The sequence below is a fragment of the Mustelus asterias genome, chromosome 10 (genome assembly GCF_964213995.1).
Source record: "Mustelus asterias chromosome 10, sMusAst1.hap1.1, whole genome shotgun sequence".
In the NCBI taxonomy this organism is placed as follows: Eukaryota; Metazoa; Chordata; class Chondrichthyes; order Carcharhiniformes; family Triakidae; genus Mustelus; species Mustelus asterias.
The window spans coordinates 124,112,748-124,132,388 of NC_135810.1; the positions used below are offsets into that span (position 1 = coordinate 124,112,748).

Consider the following 19,641-nt stretch of genomic DNA (forward strand, 5'->3'; position numbering starts at 1 on the left):
TGCAAGAAAACACAAACTGCATTAGCTTTACATTTGCAAAACCTTGGGGGTCCACCCAACAACTTTGGAAAGGCCAGGAGGGTACACCAGCTGATATACACTTGTCTATTTCTCAAGTCTCCACCCACAGGATCACAAAAGGTGGTCAAATGCATTAACTGGCCATTTCTACATTGGTGCAGTGATCCTGGGCTAGGGGAGTGACTGAGCTTGCAATGATTCCAGTGCATTGCTAACTAAACCCCCTCCCCCCCAATACAATCCAATATAAAAGATCAGAGTGTAAAAATAGGGCTTTTTAAATATATATCTAGTATAAAAAGGATGGGTTTTAACCAATTCCTCTTTGAACCTTTGACCTGCTGGTCTCAACCCCTCCCCCACTGCAGTTTCTATTTCCATCCTTAACAGATTCTCCCCCTTGCTTCCCCCTTTTAAAGGTATTATTTTGGCCCAACATAAACCAGTATTCACTGAATGGTGCTCAGGGTTCAGTGAAATTCATGACCTCCAGGACTGAATGTATCCGTTCCCCAACAAACCTGGTCAGCTAAACCAAGAATTTTATTCAATCTGACTTCAAATCCAAACCCTACTACAGTTCCAGTTCCTGTAATGGCTAACCCCATATTACAGTCAAAGTCATTGTAATGGCTACCCCCATATTATGGCCCCAGTTCCTGTAATAGTTACCCCCATATTACAGTCAAAGTCCTTGTAATGGCTACTCCATATTACAGCTGAAGTGCTTGTAATGGCTACCCCCAAATTACAAACCCAGTTCCTGTAATGGCTACCCCCATATTACAGACCCAGTTCCTGTAATGGCTACCCCCATATTACAGACCCAGTTCCTACAATGGCTACCCCCATATTCCAACTCACTTATCTGCAGTGCTACGCCTCGTCTCCCCCCACCCCCTGGTAAAGTCACTATTTAACGTTAATTTACAAATATTAAGTTGCGCTCAAAGGAAGTCCTGATGCGCTCTCACTCATTTGTTGAAAACTGTGGTTTTACACACTGAGCAACCACGGAATCATTTATATCAGAGAAATGCAGATTTTCAGGACAATTAGCCAGGTTGGGTCTTCAGAGACAAGGAACAAAACAACCCTCGGAACTGTGGATCAAGACTTCCAGAGTGATTACATTTGGAACAAGAGCAGGCCACTTATCTCCCTGAGCTAGTTAGATGGGAACAGAAGGCATCCATTCAGCCCCTTGAGCCTGTTTTATAGGAATAGGATTCGTCAATTCCAGTCAACATAGGGGGACAGGTATGAGAATATGTCTAATTTGAACATTCACACTCTTTGGGAGGGTGGAGTGGAAAATTAAACTGAAGAACATCGTTAATCCATATGCCAACAAGCTCGATTTTGCACTGGTCCAATCGAATGCTTCTTTCTCTCTTCTCCTCCTCCTGTGGCGGATGTAGGAATCCAACTAACATCCTGGTTGCTGCATTCCACAGAATTGGAGTTCGGGGAAAGGAGGAGGGTCCCCAGAGGAGTGGGGGGATGGGCGAGGGGATAGGAAGGGGGGAGGGGAGGAGGAAAAAGGGGCAATGTTATTCGAGTCCCAGACTGTAGTTGATGCCTTGAACCAGTCCGATGATCACAGGTTGCCAAGCAACCAAGTAACGTAGCCAATCCAGCAGCTGGCCGTACATGACGTGAGGTCGTTCCCAGCTGGGAAAGGAACCGTTAAAGAAAGTGCATGTCAGAAACAAGCAAACCGAGAGAAAGAGGAAACACATCAACCAACTTCCTGAATCTGAACACACACCGACACCATTACAGTGCTGTGCTCAGTGGGCTGAGAGTGTCAATGCCTTGTGACAAGTCCCAAGAGCTCCAACACCTGACAGTCAGTGCAGGTGAAGAAATTACTGTTTCCAGAGCAAAATAAAAACACTGACTCACTAAACACTGGGTAAAGAACCTTGTAATCATGTCAAAGAAGTAAAGACAACAGTGTTGAATTATTCAGTTATGGAGGTCCCTGTCCAGAGCAGGTTAATTGGTTAGAACTGAAAATAAATGGATGTTGATAATTTCCTCCAATAAAACCAAAATACTGCTGACACTGGAAACCTGAAATAAAAACAGAAAATGCTGGATAAACTCTGCAAGTCTGGCAGCATCTGTGGAGAGAGAGAGAGAGAGATAGAGAGCTAGAGTTAATGTTTGGATCTAAATGATCCTTCGACAGACCTGAAGTAGAAACGTAGAGAATGATGTAGTGGGAAAGGGGGAGGAGGGAATGGGGCAGAATGGAACAACAGGGATAGGTCAGCGCAAAAGAGCCATGGACAAACTTAGAATCAGAACTTTACAGCACAGCAGGAGGCCACTCAGCTCATTGGGTCTGCACCATCTTCCGAAAGAGCTACCCAGCGAGTCCCATTCTCCAGCCCTATCTCCATAGTCCTCTAAATTCATCACTTTCAAATATTGTATCCAGCTCACTTTTGAAACTCCTGTGGAATCTGCCTCCACCACTCTCCCACGTAGCTCATTCCAAATCCCAACTCCGAGTAAAGAAATTTCTCCTCATCTCACTCCTAGCTCTCTTACTGACCATCTTGACATTTGAGCCCTACTCGCAGACATGCCAACTAGTGGAAACAGAATATCCTTCTTTACCCTGTCAAAATTGCTCAATTTTGTGCTGGACACAAGACAAATGGGAGTGTTAATGGTGCCATTGAGGGATGGAGTGCAAATGGTGACAAAAGGAGAACGAACAGAATTGATGACCCCCTCACCTGACATAAACCAAACCAATTCTGTTCTTTACCTGCCAGTGAGAATAGTCAGGGTATACCTTGGTCCCAAAACGGGGGCACCGTGTCTACTGGACCCCTAATAGTTAACCGTATCTTATTCACTTTCCTTTCAATTAATACACATGTCCACACAGGAACGAGGAACAGGAGAAGATTGTCAAGGCATGGATAGAGGATTGGCTGACTGGCAGAAGGCAGAGAGTGGGGATAAATGGGTCTTTTTCAAATTGGCAGCCCGTGACTAGTGGTGTGCCTCAGGGGTCAGTGCTGGGTCCACAACTTTTCACAATATGCATTAACGATTTGGAAGGAGGAACTGAAGGCACTGTTGCTAAGTTTGCAGATGATAAAAAGGTATGCAGAGGGACAGGTAGTATTGAGAAAGCAGGGGGGCTGCAGAAGGACTTGGACAGGTTAGGAGAGTGGGCAAAGAAGTGGCAGATGGAATACAATGTGGAAAAGTGAGAGGTTCTGCCCCTTGGAAGGAGGAATGGAGGCATAGACTATGCTCTAAATGGGGAAATGCTTTAGGAAATCAGAAACACAAAGACTTGGGAGTCATTGTTCAAGTTTCTCTTCAGGTTAATGTGCAGGTTCAGTCGGCAGTTAGGAAGGCAAATGCAATGTTAGCATTCATGTCGAGAGGGCTAGAATACAAGAGCAGGGATGTACTTCTGAGGCTGTATTAGGCTCTGGTTAGACCCCATTTGGAGTGTTGTGAGCAGTTTTGGGCCGCGTATCTAAGGAAGGATGTGCTGGCCTCGGAAGGGGTCCAAAGGAAGTTCACAAGAATGATCCTTGGAATGAAGAGCTTGTCGTATCAGGAACGGTCGCGGACTCTGGGTCTGTACCCACTGGAGTTTAGAAGGATGAGGGAGGATTTTATTGAAACTTACAGGATACTGCGAGGCCAGGATAGAGTGGACGTGGAGAGGATATTTCCACTAGTAGGAAAAACTAGAACCAGAGGGCACAACCTCAGGCTAAAGGGACGATCCTTTAAAACAGAGATGAGGAGGAACTTCTTCAGCCAGAGAGTGATGAATCTGTGGAACTCTTTGCCGCAGAGGGCTGTGGAGGCCAGGTCATCGAGTGTCTTTAAGACAGAGATAGATAGGTTCTTGATTAATAAGGGGATCAGGGATTATGGGGAAAAGGCAGGAGAACGGGGATGAGAAAAATATCAGCCATGATTGAATGATGGAGCAGACTCGATGGGCCGAGTGGCCTAATTCTGCTCCTCTGTTTTATGCTCTAATGGTCAATGGAGAGGGTGCAGTGGAGATTTACTAAAGGAGTACCAGCAATGAGGAGCTTTATGGAGAGAATGGAGCTGATGGGATTGCTCTCATTGCAGCATGGAAGGTTGAAGAAATGTGGTAGAATGTTCAAAATCAGGAGAAAGTACCTCTTTGCAGAGGATATAGATTTAATTGGCAAAATCAGAAGGAATAGGAAGAGAATTGGGCAGCACGGTGGCACAGTGGTTAGCACTGCTGCCTCACAATGTCTGGGACCCGGTTTGATTCCTGGCTTGGGTCACTGTCTGTGTGGAGTTTGCGCGTTCTCCCCATGTCTGCATGGATTTCCTCCGGGTGATCCAGGTTCCTCCCACACTCCAAAGATGTGCGAGTCAGGTGGATTGGCCATGCTAAATTGTCCCTTAGGTGTGGTGGGGGGGGGGGGGGGGGGCGGGGGGGAAGGGGGGTACCTCAGGTAAATTCATGTGGTTATGGGGATGGGGCCTGGGTGGGATTGTGGTCAGTGCAGTCTCGATGGGCCGAATGACCTGCTTCTGCACTGTAGATTCTATTATCATAGAGAGCTGCTACGATCTGGAATGCACTGGCTGTAAATGGTGGTGGAATAGGAGAAGTAACTATTCGGCCATCAAGCCTGACTCGCTCACAATTCAGTATCCAGGACAATATCTAGGTTTGGGCTGATAAGTGGCAAGTAACATTTGTGCCACACAAGTGCCAGGCAATTACCATCTCCAACAAGAGGATTAACCCTTGTCGTTCAAGGATTACCATCACTGAATCCTCCACTATCAACACCCTAAGGGTTATCATTGACCAGAAACTGAACTGGACCCAGCCATATAAATACTGTGGCTACCAGAGCAGGTCAGATGCTGGGAATCCCGAGGTGAGTAACTCACCTCCTGACTCCCTAAAGTTTATCCACCATCTACAAGGCATGAGTCAGAAGTGTGATGGAATACTCCCCACATACCTGGATGGGTTCAGCTCCAACAGCACTCAAGAAGCTTGACACCATCCAGGACAAAGCAGCCCACTTGATTGGCACCATATCTACAAACATGCAATCTCTCCACCACCGACGCACAGTAGCAGTAGTGTGTTCCATCTACAAGATGCACTGCAGCAACTCACCAAGGCTCCTTGAACTGCACCTTCCAAACCAAGTCACGAACACCTAGAAGGACAAAGGCAGCAGACACACGGGAACACAACCACCTACAAGTTCCCCTCCAAATCAAACACCATCCTGATTTGGAAATGTATCACAGTTCCTTCACTGTCCAGGGTCAAATTCCTGGAACTCTCTCCCTAACAGCACTCTGGGTGTACCTACACCACATGGACTGCAGCGGCTCAAGGTGGCAACTCACTTCCACCTTCTCAAGGCCTAGCCAGTGATGCCCACATCCCATGAATGAATACTTGAAAAGGAAAAAGAAACTTGCAGGTCTATGGGGAAATTAATTGGATAGCTGTTGAAAGAGCTGACACGGGCACAAACAGTTGAATGGCCTCTGTGTTTGATAACTCAGTGGCTTGTGGTTGCAGTTTTGGTGAGTAGTTGTCACTATGGAATATTTCTCCCCCGGTCTCCACGTACCGGCTACGCAATGTAATGAAAATAAATTACAGCTTTCCTCCATTTGAAACCACTGCCTTGGTTAAATGCAGACAAAGCCCACTCAGATCTTACCTAATTTGGCTGCTGCATTGACCAATCTTCCTTCCCTAGGAAGTCCTATTTCTCCGATTGACACTTTCACAGTAATCAGGAACTATCTGTGCGTGCGTGCGAGGACTGACCTCCTCAGAACTTATGTCATACATTACTCAGGCTGCACTCATATTGTGATACCTTCGTGACTTCCAGAAACCAGGCTGCGAAGGGGAAATAATGTTCAGCCCTGGTCCCAGATTCTTCCAACTTATCCATAACCTGAATGAAACCACTTTGTGAAAATGATTCTCAAAGCAAGAGGATTCTCTGTGGCTAGCTAACATTGAAGTGACGAGTGGTTTACAAGAAAAGCTTCACAGTAATTGAAACACAGCTGACTTCACTCGATCACTGACTGGCAGATGTGTCAGCGTCCATTCCAGTGCAGCAGCTGGATAAAAAGCATGGGGCTCTAAACACCAACATTTCCCCTTGCGACCTCCAACTGCTCTGGAAAGCCCCAAGGGCAGGACTGGGAACCCTATCACAGCAAAACACTGGTATCTCGGTGGATATGGGACCCAGAATTTGTCCTGAAACAAATTTGTGGGGTGGGGCACCATGCCGAAGAGGAGGCCATTCCCGCATTCAATAGCAGCTTTGAAAAGGAATCGGAAAAAACACATCGATATGGGAAGAGGGAGTGGTACTAAATGGACAGCTGGTCGAGGAAACACACTGCATGTCCTCCTATAAATGGCCTTTTCCTACTCTCTACTATTACATGATTAGATGAACAGAATGGTCAGAGGAAGTGTCCATCTTTAACGTGGGGGGCGGGGGGGGGGGGGGGGGGGGGGGAAGAAGAGTCCATCATCAACATGGAGTGGGCCAGGGAAGAGGATAAACCGGGTAACTACACAGAAGGCAGGGAGGATTTTGTAAGGCTGGACATTTATGATGTGTTCTGGGTTTTACTGTGAATTTCATGAACTCTTAGGGGGAAGATTTTTCCGTCCCGCCAACCACGGGAATCGTAGCCAACTGGGGGGGGGGGGGGGGGAACTGTGCAAAGATCCGTTGACCTCGGGTGGGATTTTCTGGTTTTGGGGCGAGCGTGGCCGGAAAATCCCACTCAGAGTCTGACGTGCTGATTTGTACCTACCCCTGGTGAAGTATTGCATATGGCAGCTTGCAGGATACAATGGAAAGCAGCGAGATGTGAGACAAGCGACAGTAAAATAAACTGATAGCGGTCATATGTTTCTGATCTATTGCTGGAAACTCTCACCTAATCACAAAGGGTAGCATAATGGTTATAAAACAGAGAGTCATCCAGAGCACTGGGCAAGTTCAAATCCCACCATGGCAGCTGGGAGAATTCATTAATTAAATAAATCTGGAATAAAAAGGTGGTCTCAGTGATGATAGTAATTAGCTATTTGATTGTCATAAAAACTCATCTGGTTCACTAATGTCCTTTAGGGACATGTCCTTACCCGGTCTGGCCTACGTGACCCCAGAGCCACAGCAATGTGGGTGACTCTGAAATGCCCCTAGCAAAGCATTTGCTATATTCAGGAAAATGGCTCACCACCTTCTCAGAGGCAATTTAGAGATGGGCAATAAATGCTGACCTGGCCAGCAATATTGATACACCATAGCTGAATACAAAATGACTTCGGAGCATCTCTGCTGACTGGCATCTCACCTCTCTGTCCGAGCTTGATGATTTGATTTATTGTCACATGTATTAATATATAGTGAAAAGCATATTTTCTTGCGCACTATATAGAGCGTACCATTCATAGAGAAGGAAAGGAGAGAGTGCAGAATGTAGTGTTACAGTCATAGCTAGGGTGTAGAGAAAGATCAACTCAATGCAAGGTAGGTCTGATGGCAGCAGGGAAGAAGCTTGGGGATAACCCGGGATTCACGGGCAGAAAATCGAGCAGTCAATTCTTGTGACTTTGAAGTACAGACACAGGTGGACCAGTCCATGTGGGAACCAACACAAACACAAAATGCTGGAAAATCTCAGCAGGTCTGGCAGCATCTGTGGAGAGAGAATACAGCAAACCCTTAGAGTCTGGATGACTCTTTGTCTGAGCTGTGGGAACCAAGCCTGGGTAAGTAGTCTCCAGGCAACACATTCTAACAGCTGTCACAGACAGCTCAATCCTCATCTGCTCAATGGTAGGTGGAAGGACATTCACAGCATCACCATTTAGTGTTAACCCATTTCCATATCCTAGGAAGCCAAGCGCCCCTCTTCATACACTGGGGCAACTCATTTACCATATAGTGTGACAAGGAACCTCATGTCTGGTCCCCTCCTCACACCAGTTCCTCCCCACCACCTGTCCCTGCTTACTGGCACTAATCCACCTCACAGCTTGGTCCCCACAGTGTAATAACCCTAATGCCGCATCTGGGGCTTCCCTAACAATGTTTTCAAGTTGCAAAGGAATTTTTCACCAAAGTTCCCAGAACTGGTTCCAGGTTTGTTTTTGTTGGCCTTGCCTTTGTTTCTGGATTACTGATCCAGTGACATTGCCACTACATCACGGTCTCTTTTTAAGTACATGTCCCATGCCTCTGATTTTTTATTCGACTGCTCTTTCAGGGAAGCACATTCCAGACAACTGACTGCGTAAAAGGCAACGAGAAGGAACATGCCCTCCTTAGCATAGCCCTGCATATTGGGGAAGGTGGGATGTAAACTTAATCAACTGGAATAAATCTGATGAACTGGTACAACAATAATAATCTCTTCCTCAATGTCAACAAAAAGGAGATAGTCATTAACTTCAGGAAGTGTAGAGGACAACATTGCCCGTCTACAACAACAGGGGACGAAGTGTAAATGCTCGAGAGCTTTAAGTTTCTAGGTGTCCAGATCACCAACAACCTGTCCTGGTCCCCCTCATGCCGACACTAAAGTTAAGAAAGCCCACCAACACCTCTACTTTCTCAGAAGACTAAGGAAATTCAACAGGTCCACTACAACTCTCACCAATTTTTACAGATGTAACATAGAAAGCATCCTTTCTGGTTGTATCACAGCTTGGTATGGCTCCTGCTCTATCCAAGACTGCAAAAACCTACAAAGGGTCGTGAACGAAGCCCAGTCCATCACGCAAACCAGCCTCCCATCCATTGACTCGGTCTACACTTCCTGCTGCCTCGGAAAAGCAACCAGCATAATTAAGGGCCCCAACCACCCCAGACACACTCTCTTCCACCTTCTTTTGTCAGGAAAAATATACAAAAGTCTGAGATCCCACACCAACCAAGAACAGCTTCTTCCCTGCTGCCATCAGACTTTTGAATGGACTTACTTTGCATTAAGTTGATCTTTCTCTACACCTTAGTTATCATTGTAACACTACATTCTGCACCTTTTCTCCTCCTCCATGTCCAGTATGCTTTGTCTATATAATGCACTAGAAGCAGTACTTTTCACTGTATACATGTGACAATAATAAATCAAATTGGCCTTCATATCGTGTACAAAGGTTCTTTCTTGTGTCATAACCGCTGACCTGAGGTGGGGATGGAGGCACTCAGCTCCCCGATTCCCAGGAGATACTACCCCCAGCTACATCTAAACTCTGGCTTGATCACATCCAACGACTGAGCATCCACAGCGCTCTGGGGTAGAGAATTCCAAAGATTTTGACACCCCTTTGGAGTGAAGAAATTTCTCCTGATCATGGTATGGCTTAGCCAGTAAAAATTTAATAATCAGAGAATGAAATAAGACCGTAAGACATTGGAGCAGAATTAGGCCACTCGGCCCATTGAGTCTGCTCCCCCATTCAATCATGGCTGATATTTTTCTCATCCCTGTTCTCCTGCCTTTTCCCCATAACCCCTGATCCCCTTATTAATCAAGAACCTATCTATCTCCGTCTTAAAGACACTCAATGACCTGGCCTCCACAGCCTTCTGCGCCAAAGAGTTCCACAGATTCACCACTCTCTGGCTGAAGAAACTCCTCCTCATCTCTGTTTTAAAGGATCGTCCCTTTAGCCTGAGGTTGTGCCCTCTGGTTCTAGTTTTTCCTACAAGTGGAAACATCCTCTCCACATCCACTCTATCTAAGCCTCAAAGTATCCTGCAAGTTTCAGTAAGATCCCCCCTCATCCTTCTAAACTCCAACGAGTACAGACCCAGAGTCCTCAACCGTTCCTCATACAACAAGCTCTTCATTCCAGGGATCATTCTTGTGAACCTCCTCTGGACCCTTTCCAAGGCCAGAACATCCTTCCTTAGATACGGGGCCCAAAACTGCTCACAACACTCCAAATGCAGTCTGACCAGAGCCTTATACAGCCTCAGAAGTACATCTCTGCTCTTGTATTCTAGTCCTCTCGACATGAATGCTAACATTGCATTTGCCTTCCTAATTGCCGACTGAACCTGCACGTTAACCTTAAGAGAATCTTGAACAATGACACCCAAGTCCCTTTGTATTTCTGATTTCCTAAGCATTTCCCCATATAGAAAATAGGTCTCCATTCCTCCTTCCAAAGGGCATAACCTCACACTTTTCCACATTGTATTCCATCTGCCCTTTGTCCACTCGCCTAACCTGTCCAAGTCCTTCTGCAGCCCCCCTGCTTCCTCAATATTACCTGTCCCTCCACATACCTTTTTATCATCTGCAAACTTAGCAACAGTGTCTTCAGTTCCTTACTGCAAATCATTAATGTATATTGTGAAAAGTTGTGGTTCCAGCACTGACCCGAGGCGCACCGCTAGTCACCAGCTGCCATCCTGAAAAAGACCCCTTTATCCCCACTCTGCCATCTGCCAGTCAGCCAATCCTCTATCTGTGCCAGGATCTTACCTTAACATGGGCTCCTAACTTATTTAAGTCTCCTGTGTGGCACCTTGTCAAAGGCCTTCTGGAAATCTAAATGAATCACGTCCACTGGTTCTCCTTTATCCAAATTCCTTGTTACCTCAAGAACTTTAACAGATTTGTCAGACATGACCACCCCTTGACGAAGCCGTGCTGACTCAGTCCTACTTTATCATGCACTTCCAAGTACTCCGCGATCTCATCTTTAATAATAGACTCTAAAATCTTGCCAATGACCGAAGCCAGGCTAACCGGCCTATAATTTCCCATCTGCTGCCTCCCTCCCTTCTTAAACAGCGGTGTTACATTCGCTACTTTCCAGTCACTCTTGTAAAGCAGAGGCAGTGACAGCCAATTGGCAGACACATTCTCACAAATAGTAATGAGATAAATGATCAGATCATTTGTTTTTAGTGAAGTTAGTTTTAGATCGATGTTGATGGAGGTCATTGGGGAAAAATGTGCAGGGTTATGGGGAGAAGCTGAGGGAATGCCACTAGGTAAATTGCTCATTTGGAGAGCTGTTGCAGACATGAAGTGCTGAATAGCCTCTTTCTGTTGGGTAACAACTCTCTGATTCTGCTAATCTGCTTGGAAAAAGGATAACTCCCCCGATGCTCTTTGACAAGTAATGGCTAGGGAAGTGCATTGGCAGACTCCACAATTTTACCCGAGATGTGTCCTGTGTATAAGGGTGGAATGCGATGAGTCCATCTCTCTAAACAGGAATGTGCCAGAGTTGTCCATTATAACTTCAGCAAATTGATGCCTTTATCAACGATGTGTTTGAGGCAACTGAAGTGCATGGAGCTCAATGCACTTTCCTACCATTACTGTTTTTATTTCATTCCGAGTCTCTCGGTTCTCTACATTTAACACACAAATATCAACATTTTTGCCTAGTTTTGGCAAGACGACAGAAAGCACTGGCTTCCTGTCAGCTTTGAAACAAAAATAACCCTGACCACACTCAGTTGACAGTTTTGCATTCTCCCCCTACAGCAGACTGGGAACTCTTTCTAAACATTCCAAGCTAATTTCAAAGCCTTAATGCTTTAACGGTATTACATTGGGGAACACTACACTGAACTGTTCCAAGAAATCCTGGGGCTGACCAGACTGATTCAGCTACGCTGTATTGCCTGACATAGCAATTAAAAATGAGCACGCCAAGACGATGAGGCTGATTCTTTTCCCACTCAAATCTCAGGGTGAATAGTCTGAGTTATTATGGAAGGTCATTGAAACAAACTATCCTAATGTTAAAAGAGACGAGGGACATACAGGAGGTACAGACAGGTGGGATAAGATCAATTTAAAAAGCCTTCTCATGTCCATCGATCCTTTTTACTCAAATTATCAGCAGCAGCATCCATACCTAACAACCTTAGAAAAGGTAGAGAAACAAGTCACACATCTAACCCTGTGCTGTTCATGCAGACAATATAGAGGGAGTTTTACTCTATCTAACCCCATGCTGGGAGTGTTTGATGGGCACAGCGTAGAGGGAGTTTTACTCTGTATCTAACCCCGTGCTGTACCTGTCCTGGGAGTGTTTGATGGGCACAGTGTAGAGGGAGCTTTACTTTGCATTCAAACCTCACAAGATTCATTTCCTTGGGAATTGCAAGAAAACCAAAAAAAAAGTAATTTGTCTGAGAAACAAGAGCAAACTGTGAATGTTCTGTCCTTGCAGCAAGTGAAAGGATACGGGTTGCTGAACATCCTCTTTAGATCCACCTTCTCTTTACAGTATGGACAGGTCTGTTTCTTTCCAACGATGCACCAACCTCGGATGCAGAATTCATGGAACCTGAAGAACAGTTAAGGAAAATGCAGCACAGGTTGCTGGTGAATGAACCTGTAACAATATAGAGGATTAAACCAGAATCTCACTCAGCTCCACCCTGTATTAAACAGCCCATTTCAACATTTTCATTTCAAATCCCCCATAGCTGTATCTCCCATGGCAGTGCCCGGCCTTATCTCTATCATCACCCCGAGCAGTATCCTCCGAGAGCTCTGTATGCAGCAGGCTCGACTTCTTCAGCATCCGTGATTTTAATTGCCTGGCCATGCTTTCAGCTTTGTCCTAAACCTCTCCATTCCTCTCCCCTCCTTTAATATTGCCCTGAAATCTACCATTCTGGTAAAGCCTTTGGTCACATGTCCCACTATCTCCTTCATGGTTTACTCTTAAATTTTATTTGATAATGGTCCTGCGAAACAACCCAGGATGACTTTGCTACGTGACGGGGGTGTTTGATGGGGACAGCGTAGAGGGTGCTTTACTCTGTATCTAACCCCATGCTGTGTATAGGGAGCTTTACTCTATCTATCCCTGTGCTGTACCTGTCCTGGGAGTGTTTGATGGGGACAGTGTAGAGGGAGCTTTACTCTGTATCTAACCCCGTGCTGTACCTGTCCTGGGAGAGTTTGATGGGGGACAGTGTAGAGGGAGCTTTACTCTGTATCTAACCCCGTGCTGTACCTGTCCTGGGAGTGTTTGATGGGGACAGCGTAGAGGGAGCTTTACGCTGTATCTAACCCCGTGCTGTACCTGTCCTGGGAGTGTTTGATGGGGACAGTGTAGAGGGAGCTTTACTCTGTATCTATCCCCGTGCTGTACCTGTCCTGGGAGTGTTTGATGGGGGATGTGTAGAGGGAGCTTTACTCTGTATCTAACCCCGTGCTGTACCTGTCCTGGGAGAGTTTGATGGGGACAGTGTAGAGGGAGCTTTACTGTGGTGAATACACATGAACTCAGGATTATCTTGGATTCTGGTTTTATATTTGTTCTTGGGATATGAAGGTCATTGGCAAGGCCAGCATTTGTTACCCGTAGCCAATTGCTCAAGAATTAGTTGCTAAGCTGCCTTCCTGACAACTGTTTTGCTAGACCATTTCAGTGCACTGAGAGTATGCATGTGGAGGTTGGGGGCTTGGTGGGTAGCTTAGATAATCACCGAGGGGGGACATAAGAACATAACATAAGAACTAGGAGCAGGAGTAGGCCATCTGGCCCCTCGAGCCTGCTCCGCCATTCAATAAGATCATGGCTGATCTTTTTGTGGACTCAGCTCCACTTACCCACCCGCTCACCATAACCCTTAATTCCTTTACTGTTCAAAAATTTATCTATCCTTGCCTTAAAAACATTCAATGAGGTAGCCTCAACTGCTTCACTGGGCAGGGAATTCCATAGATTCACAACCCTTTGTGTGAAAAGTTCCTCAACTCAGTCCTAAATTTGCTTTCCCTTATTTTGAGGCTATGCCCCCTAGTTCTAGTTTCACCCACCAGTGGCAACAACTTCCCTGCTTCTATCTTATCTATTCCCTTCATAATCTTATACGTTTCTATAAGATCTCCCCTCATTCTTCTGAATTCCAATAAGTATAGCCCCAGCCTACTCAGTCTCTCCTCATAAGCCAACCCTCTCAACTCCAGAATCAACCAAGTGAATCTCCTCTGCACCCCCTCCAATGCCAGTATATCCTTTCTCAAGTAAGGAGATCAAAACTGTACACAGTACTCCAAGTGTGGCCTCACCAGCACCTTATACAGCTGCAACATAATCTCGCTGTTTTTAAACTCCATCCCTCTAGCAATGAAGGACAAAATTCCATTTGCCTTCTTAATTACCTGCTGCACCTGCAAACCAACTCCTTGAGATTACTGCACAAGGACACCCAGGTCCCTCTGCACAGCAGCATGCTGCAATTTACCATTTAAATAATAGTCCATTTTGTTGTTATTCCTACCAAAATGGATGACCTCACATTTACCAACATTGTACTCCATCTGCCAGACCCTCGCCCACTCACTTAGATTATCTATATCCCTTCGCAGACTTTCAGCATCCTCTGCACACTTTGCTCTTCCACCCATCTTAGTGTCATCTGTGAATTTTGACACATTACACTTGGTCCCCAACTCCAAATCATCTATGTAAATCGTAAACAATTGCGGTCCCAACACTGATCCCTGAGGCACACCACCAGTCACTGATCACCAACCAGAAAAACACCCAGTAAGATTAGCAAGACATAGTAAGATTAATTGATGCAAGTCAAGAGAAAATAACAGGAATTTCCCAAGAGACCTGAGGAACAGGATGGATAGAAAGAGTATGTGTGTGGAAGAGAATGGACAAGGGGATGTGGCAGTGAGGCAGATAAGGAAAATCTTCCTGCCATGTTTCAAACCCAGGTCCCAGATATGAATGAAGGCATGCAATGTGGCTGGATACACACAATTACCAGCAAAGTGGACAAAATTCAACTCTTCTGGGCAACAACTTCAGGGACTCGATGGGGGTTTCTGTCACATCTTCCCAAAATGCTCATGTAGAAAAATAAACTACAGCATGACATTATATATATATATATATATAAAACAAACCTCATGCTTCCTTTAGGGACTAAAAGCAGAAGCAAGACGGAATATTTATGGAAGTTTTCTTGTAAGGTAACCAAATTCAGCTGTATAATGTTCCTTCTGATGAGGAAATTATGCATTGATGTTAAATCTTGGCCTTGATACAAAATTAGATGAGCCGCAGGCCACAGTCCTGACCAGCACAGCGAAGCACAGGGTTTTAAATCAGCCCCGATTACTCACCACACCCTGCCAAGGAGGAATTGCAATGTGCCTCAATCCCTGGAAAGTGGGAAGAGGTGGGCAGGAGAAATCCACCAGGATTCCAAGTCCTGACAGGAATCCGGTTGACACCTCTCAGAACAAGGGCATGTTGTGGACATGGGAGTGGTTGGAGGCCATTTAGCCACTTGAACCTGTTCTATCATCCAACTTAAGTTTATTTATTTGTGTCACAAGTCGGCTTACATTAACACTGCAATGAAGTTATGAAAATCCCCTAGTCTGTAAGTTAGATCATGCCCTTACTCCATTTACCCTCCTGGGTTCTATAACACCTAATACTATTCCTAACTGTTCACTCCTTCCCAAACAGCACTATGGCTGTACCTACATCACAGGGACTGCAACATTTCAAGGCGGCAGCTCACCACCACCTTCTCAAGAGCAGGTCAGAGGCCAGGAATACTGCGGTGAGTAACTCAGCTCCTGACTCCCCAAAGCCTGTCCACCATCTATAAAGCACAAGTCAGGAGTGTGATGGAATGCTCCCCGCTTGCTTGGATGGGTGCTGCTCCAACAACACTCAAAAAGCTTGCCAAACGCAGGCAATTGGGACTAGCTTAGTGGTTAAAGGTGGCATGGATAAGTTGGGCCGAAGGACCAGTTTCCATGCCGTAAACCTCAATGACTCTCCAGGACAAAGCAGCCCCGCTTGATTGGCACCACATATACAAACATTCACTCCCTCCACCTCCAATGTTCAGTAGCAGCAGTGTGTACACCATCTACAAGATGCAATGCAGCAATTCACCAAAAATCCTTAGACAGCACCTTCCAAACCCACAACCACTTCCATCTAGAAGGATGAGGGCAGCAGATAAATGGGAACACCATCGCCTGCGAGTTCCCCTCCAAACCGGGATGCCCTCCAAGGGCGGCACAGTAGCACAGTGGTTAGCACTGCTGCTTCACAGCTCCAGGGACCTGGGTTCGATCCCCGCTTGGGTCACTGTCTTTGTGGAGTTTGCACATTCTCCTCGTGTCTGCGTGGGTTTCCTCCGGGTGCTCCAGTTTCCTCCCACAGTCCAAAGATGTGCGGGTTAGGTTGATTGGCCATGCTAAAATTGCCCCTTAGTGTCCTGGGATGCGTAGAGGGATTAGCAGGCAAGATATGTAGGGATATGAGGGTAGGGCCTGGGTGGGATTGTGGTCGGTGCAGACTTGATGGGCCGAATGGCCTCTTTCTGTACTGTAGGGTTTCTATGATTTCTATGAAACCACTCACTGTCCTGACTTGGAAATATATCATCATTCACAGTCACTGGGTCAATATCCTAGAATTCTCTCCCTAACAGCATGGTGGTTCAACCCACAGCATGTGGACTGCGGTGATTCAAGGCGGCAACTCACCACCACCTTCTCGAGGGCAACTAGGGATGGGCAATAAATGCTGGTCAGCCAGCGACGCCCATGTCCCACAAATGAATAAAAAGTCAGAGCACGTGACATGGGCACAGAGGGAGGATAGCGAACAGGGCAAGGGGAATGAATTACTTTTTCTTCGTCCCAGGAGGCAGCATCAGGATGCTTGTGCTGGGTCCAGTAGCCCAGAGACCAAATGGAGTAACTTGGTCCCACCTGTTGGTGCACTAACCTCAGCCCATTTTATACTTCAGAATTGTGTAGCACCTTTCAGAAAAGGCTCTGCACCCACAGAAAAGAAAATGTGTCATTTGGACATGCGCCAGTTTTTGCTGTGTGATATTTCTCACTCTGTGAAGGATACACATGGTTACAGGTCAGCATGTACGTATTTTCTATGATGCCTTCCTCATTGACGTCCACAAAGATTTTTTGTCCACAGACGGCGCAGATCTCATTGGAGAGGTGTTTTGTTGGCATCCCAGATGCACTGTAGTACTGAAACAAAACAAACTCTTCAAAAACCGACCACAAGCAAACTGACAATACTTAAAAAACAGTCCTACATTTTAACAATTACATTTTAAAAGAATTTCACCGAGTGTCAGGCACTTGGAGCGGTCACGGAAGGTGCTATATAAATGCAACTCTTATTTTTTCCTTTTCTCATTTATTTTTTCACTTAAAGTTCCAAAATTGCCTGTAATCAGTAATGGAGTAAATGACTGATTAACCAGTTTTTGGCGATGTTGCTATGGGATACCAGCACGGTGGCACAGTGGTTAGCACTGCTCCTCTCAGCGCCAGGGGCACAGGTTCGATTCCTGGCTTGGGTCACTGTGTGTGTGTGGAGTCTGCATGTTCACCCCGTGTCTACGTGGGTTTCCTCCGGGTGCACCGGTTTCCTCCCACAGTCCAAAGATGTGTGGGTTAGGTGGATTTGCTATGCTAAATTGCTCCTTAGTGTCAAAGGGATTAGCAGGCTAAATATGTGGGGTTTTGGGGATAGGGCCTGGGTGGGACTGTTGTCAGTGCAGGTTCAATGGGCCGAATGGCCTCCTTCTGCACTATAGGGATTCTATACCGAGAGGTCCTTACTCTCAAGCTCTCTTGGGCTAAATTATATCGGGGAGAGATGGTTGTATACTGCTCACAAACTGACGAACCCTAAGTGGAAGGAAGTGCTGCCCTCACCAGCAGTGCAGAGCTCAGCAGTGTGGTTGGTGGGACCACAGTGAAACACATAGAGATCGAAGGTGGAAACTGTAGCAACTGGAGGCCTCTCGATGTGGTTAGTAACAAACTAAAGGACTTGTTGACGAAGAACAATGTACAATGAAGGGTTTAACAGCACAACTATACAGCTCTACTCCCCACAACGCAGATCCTTAATTTTAATTGCATTTTGATGCAATTCCTCTACAATCTTTGCCTCATCAAAATGTAGCAAAACAATCCCCGTTAGGACAGTGGGGGGAGGAACACAAATTTTTAAAAAACAGGTTCTTACAACTTCTGAAATTCCAAATAGTCAGTCGTCTGTGCAAGATTACTTTGGGTTTGCTCTCAGAGCTGGGCCAGCAAACCAGGATAGCAATTCACTCCCAAAGCCAGGATGATCTGGCTAAATAGGCAAAACCAAAAGGTTTGCGGAGGACTATGCAATTAGGGAAGCAGGAAGTTTAAATATCTTGCGATTGAGGGGTGTGCAGCACAGAGATACCAGAATAACAACAGGGTTTAGAGATTTGGAATACGAGGAGTGGGTGCTTTAATTTGGTTTGTATTGCCTTGACTTTAGAAGGTGAAGGTGGTGATCCAATCAAATTGTTTAAAATCATTAAATTCGATAGAGCAGAGAGAGAGAAGTCTTTTCCTCCCCAGAACCGAGGTGTGTGTGTGTTGGGGGGGGGGGGGGGGGGGGGGTGTGTGTGTGTGGGGGGGCGGGGGGGGGGGGGGGGAATCTTAAAATTGGAGGCAGACCATACAGAGGGGATGTCAGGAAGCGCTTCCTCACACAGAGGGGAGTGGGATTCTGGAACTCCTCCCCAAGACACTGTTGCAGCCAGGGATCAATTAGAGTTTTTAAGGCGAAGGGGTAGCACAGTGGTTAGCACTGCTGCCTCGCAGCGCCAGAGACCCAGTTTCGATTCCCGGTTTGGGTCACTGTGTGGAGTTTGCACGTTCTCCCCGTGTCTGCGAGGGTTTCCTCCGGGTGCGCCGGTTTCCTCCCACAGTCTGAAAGACGTGCTGGTTAGGGTGCATTGACCCAAACAGGCACCGGAGTGTGGTGACTAGGGGAATTTCACAGTAACTTCATTGCAGTGTTAATGGAAGCCTTACTTGTGACTAATAAATAAAACTTTAAACTTCATTATTGGAAGAGTTTTGTTGGATAAGAATGTCAAGGGACACGGAGAAAAGGTTACAGATACAAGGGCTACAAATTAGCTTAAAAACTTTGAGTGGTGAACCGATTTGAAGGGCTGAATGGGCTTTTCCTGCTCCCCATGAGGAATACAAAGCTTGCCCTGGCATTGTCTAATCATACAGTGGGAGGTCATTTCAAAGCCATTGATACACTTATACAAGTGGGAATTAGCTGATAAAAGGCTGCTGCCGCTGGGCTCACTTTACCCCTATTGTCGATGCCATGTAGTCGGCGCACATTTCTGCAAAGTCACGACTCAACACTCCGTAATACAACCCATAAAACAACAATGATACTCCAAAGTCCATTCCATCTTCTGGCTTTATCCTGAGGGAAAAAGACAAATAGAAATTCTATCAAGTGCAACTCCTGTAAACCTGATCGCTCGTCTGAGTGACGCTCCAGAAAGAGCTTGCATGTTTATAGCATCAACCCAACACCAAAGCACTTTTCAGACAATTAAATAGGTTTGTATTTCAGTATTGTAAGTTAGCATGTACATGTTAGCTTTAAAGTGTGTGAACTTTGTCCCTACAGCGAGAGGATGTGGATTCCATATCTGTCAAATAGAAACTCTACCCATGTGGGCTTCGATG

At 46.0% G+C, this 19,641-nt stretch overlaps 2 protein-coding genes across 2 annotated transcripts in view; both read right to left on the reverse strand.

Annotated features, from left to right (window-relative positions):
• LOC144499965 (interleukin-1 receptor type 2-like) overlaps nucleotides 1-19,641 on the reverse strand; it is a 1,647,203-nt gene that overhangs the window by 33,839 nt on the left and 1,593,723 nt on the right. The gene's annotated exons all lie outside the window — the stretch shown is intronic.
• Nucleotides 1-19,641, reverse strand: part of LOC144499921 (E3 ubiquitin ligase RNF121) — a 57,541-nt gene continuing 37,900 nt past the window's right edge. The window contains exons 6-9 of the mRNA XM_078222618.1: nucleotides 19,252-19,372; nucleotides 16,979-17,112; nucleotides 12,302-12,403; nucleotides 1-1,695 (exon numbers count right to left, since the gene is read on the reverse strand). Coding sequence (XP_078078744.1) covers nucleotides 1,575-1,695; nucleotides 12,302-12,403; nucleotides 16,979-17,112; nucleotides 19,252-19,372 — 478 coding nt within the window. The 3' untranslated portion in view covers nucleotides 1-1,574. The remainder of the gene's footprint in view (nucleotides 1,696-12,301; nucleotides 12,404-16,978; nucleotides 17,113-19,251; nucleotides 19,373-19,641) is intronic.